This window comes from Chiloscyllium plagiosum, chromosome 18, assembly GCF_004010195.1.
Source record: "Chiloscyllium plagiosum isolate BGI_BamShark_2017 chromosome 18, ASM401019v2, whole genome shotgun sequence".
In the NCBI taxonomy this organism is placed as follows: domain Eukaryota; kingdom Metazoa; phylum Chordata; class Chondrichthyes; order Orectolobiformes; family Hemiscylliidae; genus Chiloscyllium; species Chiloscyllium plagiosum.
Window position 1 is genome coordinate 21839671 of NC_057727.1, and position 13745 is coordinate 21853415.

Sequence of the window (13745 nt, forward strand, 5' to 3'; positions counted from 1 at the left end):
CCACCTGCCAGCACCTGGCCCATATCCCTCCAAACTCTTCCTATTCATATACCAATCCAGGTGCCTTTTAAATGTTGCAATTGTACCAGCCTCCACCACTTCCTCTGGTAGCTCATTCCATACACGTGCCACCCTCTGCGAGAAAACGTTGCCCCTTAGGTCCCTTTTATATCTTTCCCCCGGATGTAGGTTTGCTTGCCAAGCCAGAAGGTTTCTTCCCAGATGCCCCACCACTACACCAGGCAACATCCTCAGTGAGCTTTCGAATGATGCTACCTAGCATGGTGACGAAATGTCGGAAAATGAACCCTCCAGCTCAGCGAGCAAACCCACATCCAGAACCTCAACCTGAGCTACAAATCTTCTCAAACCTTGCTAATATCGTTCCCCTCTCGCCCCAAACCTATGCCCTCTAGTTATGGACTCTCCCATCCCAGGGAAAAGACTTTGTCTGTCTATCCTATCCATGCCCCTCATGATTTTATAAACCTCTATAAAGGTCACCCCGCAGCCTCCGATTCTCCAGGGAAAACAGCCCTAGCCTATTCAACCTCTCCCTATAGCTCAAATCCTCCAACCATGGCAACATCCTTGTAACTCTTTTCTGAACCCTTTCAAGTTTCACAATACTTTTCTGATAGGAAGGAGACCAGGATTCCATCTCCAAACATTCACCTGCTTGGCCTGTGAAGAGATAGCTGGGGTCCCAGTAGGCATCCTGTCCACTGACAGATCAAAAAGGCAATTGAAATTCCCCCAATAATAACGTGCCATGTTCCAAAGGCACTCAACTTAAAAAAGCACGAACCAAAAATTTGAGGGGATGTGCCGGAAGACAGTAAATACCATATGCCATTTAAAATACCATACTCCTCCTCATGCATCAGGGCTTTAAGTACCACAAACCACTCTTGCTCATCTTTCACCTTCTCTAATAATGTGAATGGAAGATTTTTCTGGATAAGTGCCCCCACTCCCCTACTTTTAGTAGTAAAGGATGAAAAGAAAACCTGGTCATAACCCTCCTGTGATATCAACCCTTTCCCACTTAAGACTATAAAGAACCTTTTTTCCTTTTAACAGGCGAATGACTTCTCTTGATGTTTCAGGTTTACCATTTAACAAGACACTTAGCCATATTCCCTTTCAGAGACCCTTGAACCCCTGGGATGGTGAACCCTGCTTCCTATGCGAATGAAATAGTGCCTGCCCATCTCGTTCGGATAATCGAGGTTCCTCTGTACTCATTTGCTATCTCTGTCAAATTATGTTACACTTCTTATATTTTCCCATTGTCCTAATTATATTATGAAAGGACAATTGATTCTTACTAACTGCTGTAAGATTCATAATATTAATTTCTGTTATAAAGTTAGTTATGTGTAAAGTTTTTATATCTATCCCTACTGTTGGGTTGTGATCAATTTGTTTCTTACAGAGCTGAAAATGTGTTGCTGGAAAAGCGCAGCAGGTCAGGCAGCATCCAAGGAACAGGAGAATCGACGTTTCGGGCATAAGCCCTTCTTCAGGAATTTTTGTTTCTTACAGGGTATACTAGACATTCCTGTAGTGATAAAGGCAAGTTTCCCAAGACTAATAAACTTTCATATCAATATTTGAATTATTTTCCTCTAATGCTTTTCGTGATCTTTGTATTTTGTTATATGTGTATTTATAATTATGTTGAAATCTCTGTGATTATCTGAAGAATTTTAAACTAGAACCTACTTCTTAATATTGTGAATAATTTGAAAGAAACAACTTATCATTGAAGAATGTTATTATCTGCTGTTTTCACAGTTGCATGATACATTAGGCTGGCCGTTTGCTGTCTTCTGGACTGAGATTTATTGTCCTTATCCTGACTAGCTCTTTTCACCTAATGGGACAACATCCTTTCATTAATGAAGCTGGAGTCATTTGCTGTCATAGTTTAACAAACTTGTTTACTTGTTTGATCCTCCAGAATTTTACAAGCTATAATCCCATTAGTTCATCTGTGTTTGCTACTGCAGGAGTTTACTTTCCCCTTCAAATCTTCAAACTGCCTGTCCTTGGATGTTCCTTATCAAACTGTCTCTAACTAATCTTCTTGCAGCTGTTTGGGTAAGGGTCCCTTTTGCCTCTGAATAACCTATTCTCAAAGGTACCATTGTGTCACACTTAAATGTTGGAGCAGGCTTTTAATTCTATTTCACCACTTGTCAGCCATTTTGTGCAGGACTAGAGGGACAGCTTAGCTGTCAACCAGTTTGTGTGTCTCAAATATGGGCAGCCCAAACACAATGCCAGACACATCTTTAACATTCTTGGAAATGGTCTGTTATGTTGGATGTGCACCAAGAGATGCAGTTACATGTATTGGGTGGGACTTGCAAGCCAGAGGCCTTCAAGATAGAATAGTGATCAATTTCTACACTAGCTGAGGCTTTCAGGGTACAATGTGTAACCTGTTTTTCATCTGACAGGCTACCACACATAGTTGAGGAGAAAGTGAGTCTGCAGATGCTGGAGATCAAAGTTGAAGAAGAGGCAGGCATAGCTGGGGCCCATGCGGGTGCCCATGGCTACTCCTTTTGTTTGGAGAAAGTGGGAGGATTGGAAAGATAGTTGCACACATAGTTGCATAGATACTTTATAATTTGAACAGCACCAAAGCAGACTGTAAAATTATCTACTCAAATGTTGATATTCACGCACTGTTGGTATAAGCAAGCACAGATAGTGTAGGTGAACTGAGGAAATGTTATCAAAGAACAAAAATACTATCAAGCAAAGCCAACTCAGGGAATTAGTCCAGCTATATCTGTGCATGGGGCTAGTCCACTTCTGATTTAGATTAGATTAGATTAGATTCCCTACAGTGTGGAAACAGGCCCTTTGGCCCAACCAGTCCACACCAACCCTCCGAAGAGTAACCCACACAGACCCACTTCTCTCTTGACTAATGCACCTCACATTATGGGCAATTTAGCATGGCCAATTCACCTGGCCTGCACATCTTTGGACTGTGGGAGGAAGCCAGAGCACCCGGAGGAAACCCACGCAGACACGGGGAGAATGTGCAAACTCCACACAGAAAGTCGCCCAAGGCTGGAATTGAACCTGGGACCCTGCTGCTGTGAGGCAGCAGTGCTAACCACTGAGCCACTGTGTAGGGAAACTTGAGGGACTATAGCCAGGAACGTTTCGTGACGCTTACCCATGTGTGATGCACATGGGGCAGCTCTTGGTAAGATTGTGGTTTGGAGGATATAATACCCAGAGGAGTAACATAGTCTATCGCTGCCAACTACAAAAACATTGCAATCAATATTTCAGTTCAATAGCACTGAGGTGAAATCAATTATGGGAGACATCAAATGCAGTTGAAATATGTAGAAAACTCTTCTTTCTCAATAGGCTGGCTCTAGTAAGATGTGATGGAAATGTGTTGCTGGAAAAGCGCAGCAGGTCAGGCAGCATCTAGGGAACAGGAGAATCGACGTTTCGGGCATTAGCCCTTCTTCAGGAATGACCGAAACGTCGATTCTCCTGTTCCCTAGATGCTGCCTGACCTGCTGCGCTTTTCCAGCAACACATTTCCATCTCTGATCTCCAGCATCTGCAGACCTCACTTTCTCCTCCAGTAAGATGTGGCAGAGCATAGACACTTCTATATAAAACAAACTATCAATGGCTCAATGCGACTGTAGCAAGACAAAACTTCCTCTGATGTATTTCTTTGGACTGTCGTTGATTTTCAAACACATTGTTGATTATTACCGTGAGAGAAAATCTGCTACCCTGTCCACCCACAGCATGGCCACAAAGAGCATAAGGAACCATGTCTGCCTAAGCCACAACAGAAACTACCCAGAGTGCCTCAGCCTTGACCAAACAGACAAACTAAGACACAAGGCAGCAAACAGGAGATGACTCAAGCCACTTCCAGACTGGGGAATACACATCCCGAGACAGCCTGGCAATAGACTTCCTAGCCCTCAGTAGGCACAACTGCTCCCAAAGCCCTAAGGGCAGCCTCGCTCCTCACACATACTGGAACTCCACAAAGGGTGCTCAGACTGAAAGGCACCGAGGTATCTCACTTGCGGACTAACCTCAATAAAAACCCATTGATGCCTAGATGAGAGACATTAGCACCTACTCTCACAGAGGATCAGAATCTCCTGACTCAATCACAGACTGATTGCTGCTAACGGATGGTTGATTGTCCTCCCATTGATTGTGTTTTACCGTTGATTGTTCAGTAATTCACACCACATTACTATACTGCTTAAGGAGGAGAACCCTTGGTCTATCTGTACAGACTGTCAGTTCTGTGTCAGCCTAGTCAATTTCTCTTCCAGCCATATGGCTTGTAATAAACAGTTTGTCAATTTCACCCGATCCACGCTTGTGTAGTCTCTATTCAATTGGGTAATTTCTCCGACAATGACAGTACCATGAAAAACACTAAATGAATCAATGCTGAATCTACCATTGACAGATGATTCAATTTTAGCTGAATTCATTGTCATTCATACATGCATTATAACTGTTGAATCAGTCAAGACAAAATATACAGCTTCAGAAGAGAACAGCTATCTGATGGCAATGATTGCATTTCAAAGTGTTTATTGTGAAGCTTTTTAGGATGAATCTGAGAGACATTATACAATGTAAAAACATTTTTTTTTCTTTTCTGCATTATCCAGATACCGTAAATATTACAACTTGATCATTGAACTGGAGGCTACCATTTGCTATCCAAAGGTGTGAACATAATATATATGAAGCAGGTATTCAGAGGTGCAAACTGTCTTGTGCTCAGATTAAATGACTATATAATCTTCTTATTCAACAACAGACTTTCTAACAGGGAGCAATTTGAATATTACTCAGCTCAGCTTGATGTTATTCCTGGTTAATAATAAAATTCTACATATATACTTCCTCTCCAGACTGTTGTGAGCTTGTTCAGATCAAGTGACACTTCCAATGTTGATTCAAGTATTTATGTATCTGATGTGCCATGGGCTAACCACTTATTTAACTGGACCTGTATCTTCTGAAGGAGCCCAGCGAAGGTTCACTAGGCTGATTCCAGGGGTGGCAGGACTGGCATATGAGGAAAGACTGACATCTGAGGAAAGACTGGATCAACTGGGCTTGTATTCGCTGGAATTGAGAAGAATGAGTAGGGATCTCATAGAAACATAAAATACTGGTGGGACTGGAGAGGCTAGATGCAGGAAAAATGTTTCCGAGGTGGGTTAAGTCCAGATCTAAAGGTCGCAGTCTAGGAATAAGGACTAGGATGAGGAAGAATTTCTTCACTCAAGAGAATTGTGAACCTGTGGAGTTCTCTCCCACAGGAAGCTGTTGGGGCAAGTTCATCAGATATATTCAAGAGGGAGTTGGATGTGGCCTTTGCAGCTAAAGGGATCAACAGTATGGAGAGAAAGCGGAAATGGGATACTGAGATTGATTGATCAGCCATAGTCATATTGAATGGTGGAACAGGCTCGAAGGGCCAAGTGGCCTACTCTTGCACCTAGTTTCTATGTTTCTGGTGTAATTTCACACACTGCTGCTGCCAGCATATCTGGTTACCAACCACTGGTGGCTCAATGCCTGAGATAGTTAACTGACACTAGTCCTCTTCCTTTCTACTAAACCAAAACATTAAACTGGCAACCCCTGAAGGGCATTGTAAGCAAAGTCAAAAATGTCAAAGGAAATTTACAAAATCAAATGTCATTTTGGGGGAGTCATCTTTTGTAAATATCTTTTAATCAACAAGTAGTGACATACTGCTATGGCATGTGGGACTTGAACATGGACTCTAGTCCAGAGTTAGGGATACCACCACTGCGCCGCATGACCCAGGTTAACTTTCCTTCCTACTCTTAAAATCCCAAACTAACACATGGTTAAACAGTCTAATCTTTCTTACTGTGTTGAATCTAAGGACCTGCCTACTTATCAGTGGCAGAGGATAGACCACTAGAGGATCTTAACAAAAAGAGGTACGTGTCTTGTAGTAAAGTATAGTTTACTGCACCATAACTAACATTAACTAACTAGACATAATTACAACTGTCAGGAGGTAAAAACAATGACTGCAGATGCTGGAAACCAGATTCTGGATTAGTGGTGCTGGAAGAGCACAGCAGTTCAGGCAGCATCTGCCTGAACTGCTGTGCTCTTCCAACACCACTAATCCAGAACCTACAACTGTCAGGAGCCAGGCAAGTTGGGATCTCATACGACCAATAATTTCTCTAACCATATGATGGAATCAGTTTGGTACGGCTCAATAGAGCTCAACATTAACTGGTCTGGCTGATATGTGCCTCCCAGACCCACAGCAATGTGGTTGGCTCTTAACTGCCCTCTGGGCAATTAGAGATGGGCAATAAATGCTGGCCTAGCCAGAGACGCTCTCATCCCATGAATGAATACAAGAACTTGACTCAGAAACTGTGCTTAATATAACATTTAGATGGACTGGCATGGGAGGAGAGGTTATGTAGGGTGGCCGGGGACTAACCAGAATGATTATAGATAGGTTATTTCCCCTTGTGAGACAGTCTGGACCAGAGTCATAATCTCAGAATAAGGAGTAGCTCACTTTGGACAGAGATGAGAAAGAATTTGTTCTTACAGAAGATAGTGATCTGTGGGCTCTTAAATTTATTCAAGGCTGAGAAGGACCTTTAATTGGTAGGGGAATCAAGGGAAATGGGATAAAGGTGGGAAAGTGGAAGTGTTCTCATGGAATGGTGAAAGGACTCAATGGGCTGAATTGACTCCTTCTGCTCCAATTTTGTCTTAGTTTTACTGGCAGTGATGGAATTTAAGATGACATGACATTCACACATAACAGGAACATTCCTCATGCATTTGAAATGCTGTTGTAACTCATTAGAATCAATCAGACTGCAGCCCAGATAGTATATTTATCACAGCAAACTGATGCGATGTTTAAATTACTTTTATTTTGTTATACTTTAGCAGTCAGCCACAGTGCCAATGATCTGAGAGCTTTGTTTGCTCTCCTGTTAGGTCATTGCCTCCTGTTCTTTAAACTGAACATTCCTATCTGGTTGGCTCCTTTTCAGGAGCAGTTGAAAACAGTCACTGCTACATGTGAACTTGTTCCACCAGTACAAAGTGTTCATTTGAGGGTCTTGTGGTGCAGTGGTAGTGTCCCTACCTGTGGGCCAAAAGATCTGGGTTCAAGTCCCACCTGCCCCAGAATGTGTCATAGCATACCTAAAGTAAATGATGTGCTCATTTGGACTCTGGTGGCATGGTGACAGTGTTCTGGCCTCTGGGCCTGAAGGTTCAAGTACCGCCTGTACTGGAGATATGCTATAACATGTCTGAACTGGTTGACTAAAAATACTGTTCTCATTAGTAACACATCATGTAGTGGCAAGAACAAATAGGGTGTATACGTTGCTGTTTGCCCTGAAGTATTTGGTAACAGTTGAGAAGTTTAGGATAAACCTGACAGGAAATAAGCAGTCAGGGATGACGCTTATGTGAATTGTGAAAAGGATCGAGACTAAACATGTAGAGAATCCAATTGGCACATTAGGACAGGGAACTGGATGTGATTCTTAGAAGGGAACATTAGCGTGTTGCATGAATCATTTTGAAGTGCAGTTTTTGCAACGATGCAGGAATGACAGAAATAGCTGAACTTTTACAACTGCTTGAACAGAAGGTGCATGGCTTTTAATTGAGCAGCTTTTGTTGGATGTCTTTAGTGTATTTCTTTCTTTCATTCATTCATAGGATGTGGATATCGCAGCCTAGGGTAGCACTTATTGGTCATTACAATTGACCTTAAGAAGGTGGTGATGAGCTGCCATTGTGCAATCATCAGTGAATATTCCCCCCACCTCTGACCTAATGATGGAGGAGAATTCATTGATGAAGCAAGTGAAAATGGTTGGGCCAAAGCCACTACCTTAAGGAACTCCTCCAGCGATGAGATATGATTTGGAGAGGATGTTGCATTAACTACCCTTATCCTTTAATGAGGTAAAGTCAATGGATGGAATGTGTTGTTAATGGAGACATTCCAAGTGACTGCAGTGCATCTTGTATATGGTACACACTGCTACTATTGAGATGATTGAACTCAAACAACCACTAATTCTTTCTTTGTGTCAGGTATTTTTCCAACCAGTGACAGCTTTCCTACTGATTTCCAGTGACACCAACTTTGCATGGGTTCTTTGACATATATTCAGTTAGATGTTATCTTGATGTCATGGGCAGTCACAACTCACCTTGGAAGGTTCAGCTCACTTGTCTCGGATTTGACCAAGGCTGTAATGAAGTCAGGAACTAAGTCAATTTGGGAAATTTGAGAGTCACCAATTCCATTGAATGGTGGCGGTCTAGTCCTCAACTAATGAAATTGGCCAAGACACAACCAATTTCATAGCTTTGAGCAGTAAAGCACAACTCAAAGGCTGTTCTTTAGTCAGTTGGGATGGAGGGAATGGCAATTTTTTTGGGTGGGAGCTGCTGGCAGGTGGCAAGGAGCTGAGTCAAATGTCTCAACTTAAAAGGGTAAGGGTCTTGGAGGAGGGAAGGTACCTTCTCGTCAGAGGAACAGGGAACAATTTGTGTGCACTGTTCACAAAATGTTTCCTGTTCCCCTGACTAGAATGTCTTTAAAATTAAGTATTTCAGTGTCTAGTAACATAGTAAAGTAGAGCATATATGACTCATATGCTGCCCAATGGTTCACTGTAAAGGTGACAGTGCTTACAATACGCTCAAGATGGTGACTTAAATATTGAAATAAGGCATCCTCTGGTTAAGTACTGGTTTTAGTCAAGATTTTGTTCCTAAAGTCATGTCTACCCTCTGCCTCTGTGGGCAAATGCAAAAAACTCCCATTGAACTTTGTGCACTTTATTTACAGAAATTACCTTTTAAATCCAACTGTTACTTACTTGAACGTGGTGGTTCTGATCTGCAACAGGCACAGCAACCACAGCAGCAGCATGTCATAACACCAACAACCACAAGGATTGAGAGCGCCACTCCAACTCCAATTAATATCTTTTGACTGATGAAAAAGAAAACAAGTATGAAAATGTGAAATAGAGCTGATGAAAAATACGTGGAGACAGTGTGGCATCACCGTACAAACGTTTTTAAGACCATTTGATCTACATGCAAATGAAGCTATTTGTTAAGGAAAGCTTTATGCCATCCAGCCAATTCCTAATCCAAACCTCCAACTTACCCTCAATGCCATATCTCCGTATGCCATATCTTGTGTTTGGGTTAATGAACCAACAGAGGATTGGCACAGATTTGGAGGGAGCTCTTGTTGAAATATAAATTTTCAATTAATGCATTTCTAGGTGAGCTGCTGTTGAAGAGTTCTTATGACCAGGACCGAATTGTGCAGCATGCAGTAGATGCCTCCCTGAAAGTTATACTGAAGTACACATCCAGAACATAGAATCCCCACAGGGTAGACGCAGACCATTCAGCCCATTGAGTTTACACTCACCCTCCAAAGAGCATCTCAATCCCCTACACTATCCCTGTAACCCTGCATTTCCCACTGCCAATCTACCTAACATGCACAGCTTTGGATGATGGGAGGAAACAGGAGCAGCCAAAGGGACCATGCAGACACAGGCAGAATGTGCAAACTCTATACAGACCGTCACCCAAGGGTGAAGCAGCAGTGCTAACCACTGAGCCAAAGGTCTGGAAGAAAAAAAGTTTGATTTGCAGCAATGTAGTGGATGAACTGTTCAACCTCCTCGTGGGAGCACGAGGCGGCGCCGATACAGTCATCAATGTAGCGGAGGAAAAGATGGGGGGTGGGGCCAGTGTAGTTGCGGAAGATGGATTGTTCCACATACCCTACGAAGAGGCAGGCATAGCTGGGGCCCACGAGGAGGTTGAACAGTTCATCCACTACACTAACACCTTCCACCCCGACCTCAAATTCACCTGGACAGTCTCGGACTCCTCCCTCCCCTTCCTAGACCTTTCTGTTTCTATCTCAGGCGACCGAATCAACACGGACATCTACTACAAACCTGTAGACATAGAAGAGCCAATGGCACTATTTTTAATAAGAGTTATAGATACATAGAAAACACAGTAAGATTTCATGCACAGAAGGTAGTCGTCTGGCACATTATGTCCATACCAGTCGATGAATACCTCGTCACACTAATCCCACTCTCCAAATTTTGATTCCTAAACCCATTGACTGTTCCACCGCATGTTTTAATGTGATTATGGTTTTTGCCTGTATTACCCTTTGAACTCGTGGGTTCCAGAACCTCACCACTGATGAGAAAGTTGTTCCAGGTGTCATAGTCAATATTTTTTCAATAATTAGTACAGCATTTCTTTTTGTGGGAGCTTGCTACATGTAAATTGCCTGCTATGTGTCAACACTGACTGTACTTCCAAAGTACTTTATTGGCTGTAAAGCATTTTGGATCTTTCTGTGGCCATAACAGTTACTATATAAATGCAATTTAATTTTAATAACTCAATAGTTACTCATAGAAATCTAATGTTATATCACTGGGATGCTTTTTTGCCATTATTATGGCAATAATGTTTTTTTCAAATTTAAAAAAAAGTTATGATATTTCAGCTACTTTAATCCCATGTGTATCACTGATGATTTGTATTTACTCTGTGGAAATTTTAATTGAGTAGAAGATTTTACTGCATTTTACTTTCTGATTTGCTGTTTGAGAATACTTCAGTGTAATTGGCTGCCAACTCCCTGCGGTGATATCACTGTTACTGTATGCCTAGTGTTTGTCTTGATCTTGCACATATCAAGAAAGGGAAACTTCATGCCTCAGAGATCACTAGATAGCAGAAAATCCCTTTAATACTTCAAAGTACTCTTTTGGTATGATCCTAGATATTGAATATTGTTAGATATTATTACTGGAGCGAATCATAGATTTACATTTAAATAGTTCCCATTTCTGTCTTTGTTCACTCCTTTCCTCAGCAATATTTTGTGTTTGATTTTGTCTACTTTCTGTGGTTTTATTTACCCTAATGAAGAAGAGCATATCTTCTCAACATCACAACTATTGATCTCACCCTGCTTGGCTGTTGTATGGAACCCCCTACGTGTTAACCCCTTAAAGCCAAATACATAACAATATTGTCAAATTTGATGGAATTTTAATGCATTTACTTTAGGGGAAATTTGGCATGTTAATATGCTGCAGTTTTTCTTATCTGCGATGTTTTGTGTTATGTTGCTGAAAATATTACTGATGAAATACTTAGCAGTTGTAGTAAAATCATGCGTATACTTAGGATGAAGAAGATTATGAGTACCACATATGCTTGGTCCAGTTCTTGTTGGATTCATTTGGATATCAAAGTTGAAACTTTATTGCTGGAACAGCACAGCAGGTCAGGCAGCATCCAGGGAACAGGAGATTCGACGTTTCGGGCACAGGCCCTTCTTCAGGAATGAGCAGAGAGTGTTCAGCAGGAGAAGATAAAAGGTAGGGAGGAGGGACTTGGAGGAGGGGCGTTGGAAATGTGATAGGTGGAAAGAGGTCAAGGTGAGGGTGATAGGTCGGAGTAGGATGGAGGCGGAGACTTTCCACCTATCACATTTCCAATGCCCCTCCTCCAAGTCCCTCCTCCCTACCTTTTATCTTCTCCTGCTGAACACTCTCTGCTCAATCCTGAAGAAGGGCCTGTGCCCGAAACGTCGAATCTCCTGTTCCCTGGATGCTGCCTGACCTGCTGTGCTGTTCCAGCAATAAAGTTTCAACTTTGATCTCCAGCATCTGCAGACCTCACTTTCTCCTCGATGATTTCTATTGGAGAATGGCTGAAATGTGGATTGGATCCAGTTCCAATGCATTTTCCCTCATTTCAATCAAACTACTGAACTCCAGGCTAATGACAATGGATAGGTATGCCTTCTCAACAAACAGTGCTATCATCAGCAATAATATGACTTCACATGGAGTTGATGAACGAAAAGCAGATGTTTCCTCTCTAGTCCATTTGGAACAACTTTTGGCTTCGTAAATAATCTAGTGAATGACCTAAACTAACTTTAAAGTCAGTTCTGAGTCAGGAATTTAAGTCCTTGTGAAACATGGTTTAGTGGTAGTTTTGGAACTATTTCAAAGAATCCCTTTGAACTTTTAACCTCTCATAAGACAGTTTGTTACCCTGTGTCTTGTCTAAGTTGTCAATACAGTTACCTTTTTTTTCACTCACTCAGACACAGGAGTCAGTTATGCTCCAATACACAGACAAGAAATTCAACACCATCAAGGCCAAAGCAACCCATTTGATTGGCATTCAATGCATCACCTTAACATTCACCCCTACCATCACTGATGCACAATAGTAGCAGTGTGTACCATATACAAGATACACTGCAGTCACTTGGAATGTCTCCATTAACAACACATTCCATCCATTGACTTTACCTCATTAAAGGATAAGGGTAGTTAATGCAACATCCTCTCCAAATCATATCTCATTCTAACATTCCTTCGCTGTCACTGGATCAAAATCTTGGAAATCCCTCCCCAACAGTGTTTGGGATGGGGCTACACAAGGTGGACTATGTGCGCATATGTGCTGTACAAGAAGACACTATTTTCTTAGGGCATTTATGTGGACCTTTCCAGAAGCAATCACATTCCACTAACTATTGTTTTAAATCCTTCATTCAATTAGCTGTCCTTATTGAGTGCTCCAGCTGCACACTGATTACAGGGAAGTTTCTAATATTTTTACTTAATAGCATTCTTGTAGTCTCTGGGAAGTAGGTATTCCTACAATGCAGTTCGGAAGGATGTTCATGGGTTTTGACCCAATGACTACGAAGGAAAGGCAATATAGTTCCAAGGGACATTGCTGTCTAGCTTGGAGAGAATTTGTAGCCTGTGGTGTTCCCATATTTTTCCTTTCCTGCCCTAGTGGTAGAATAGATTAGGAAGATATTGTACTCCTATTTGGCAGGTTACTATAATCCATTTTGTAAATGGTTGTGTTTGGACAAGGCTCAGGTCATTAAGGCAGCCCACAGTGCTGGGATCAGGGATGGGCAAGAGAATTGAGATTGGGACAAGGGTGGGCCTTGTGGAGATCTGAGGAACTGGGCCAGGAGAAGCATGTGGCCCAACACTTTTGTCCCATCCCCACTGGATGGGATTGCTGCTGCCACTGTGTCAGTTGGAGAGAGAGTGAGTGTTTGAGGTGGTATATGGAGTGCCAATCAAGCAGGCTACTTTGTCCTGGACGGTGCCAACTTTCTTTGGAGTTGTTTGATGGGCATTCATCAGGCAAGTGGGGATCACTCAGATGGATAGGCTTAAGGGAATCAGGAGATGAGTTATTCACTGCAGAATTCCTAGTCCCTGTCCTGCTTTTGTAGACACAATATTTATATAGCTGGTCCAGTTCAGTACCTGACCGAAGATAACCCCTGCGATGTTGATGGTGGGGGAGTTCATTGATGCTAATGCTATTGAAGAGCAAAGGCAGCTGGTTGGGCTCACTCTTGTTGGAGATTATTGTGGTCTGCAGTTGTGTTGTGCAAATATCACTTGCTACCATCAGCCCACTTACATGTGTTGTCAGTGCTGATTTCATTCCATTTTCACAGTTGCAGGCATGTTCGTATAAAGGCACACAAATGGAAAAAAAAACACCCTCCACACATTCAGTGTCAATTGCTTCACTGATATTCA

General features: G+C 42.1%; 1 protein-coding gene across 1 annotated transcript in view; it reads right to left on the reverse strand.

Annotated features, from left to right (window-relative positions):
* The window catches only part of LOC122558946 (protein shisa-5-like), a 55483-nt gene that overhangs the window by 8712 nt on the left and 33026 nt on the right, over positions 1–13745 (reverse strand). Inside the window, exon 3 of the mRNA XM_043707919.1 lies at positions 8964–9079. Within this exon, the coding sequence (XP_043563854.1) occupies positions 8964–9079 (116 nt within the window). The remainder of the gene's footprint in view (positions 1–8963; positions 9080–13745) is intronic.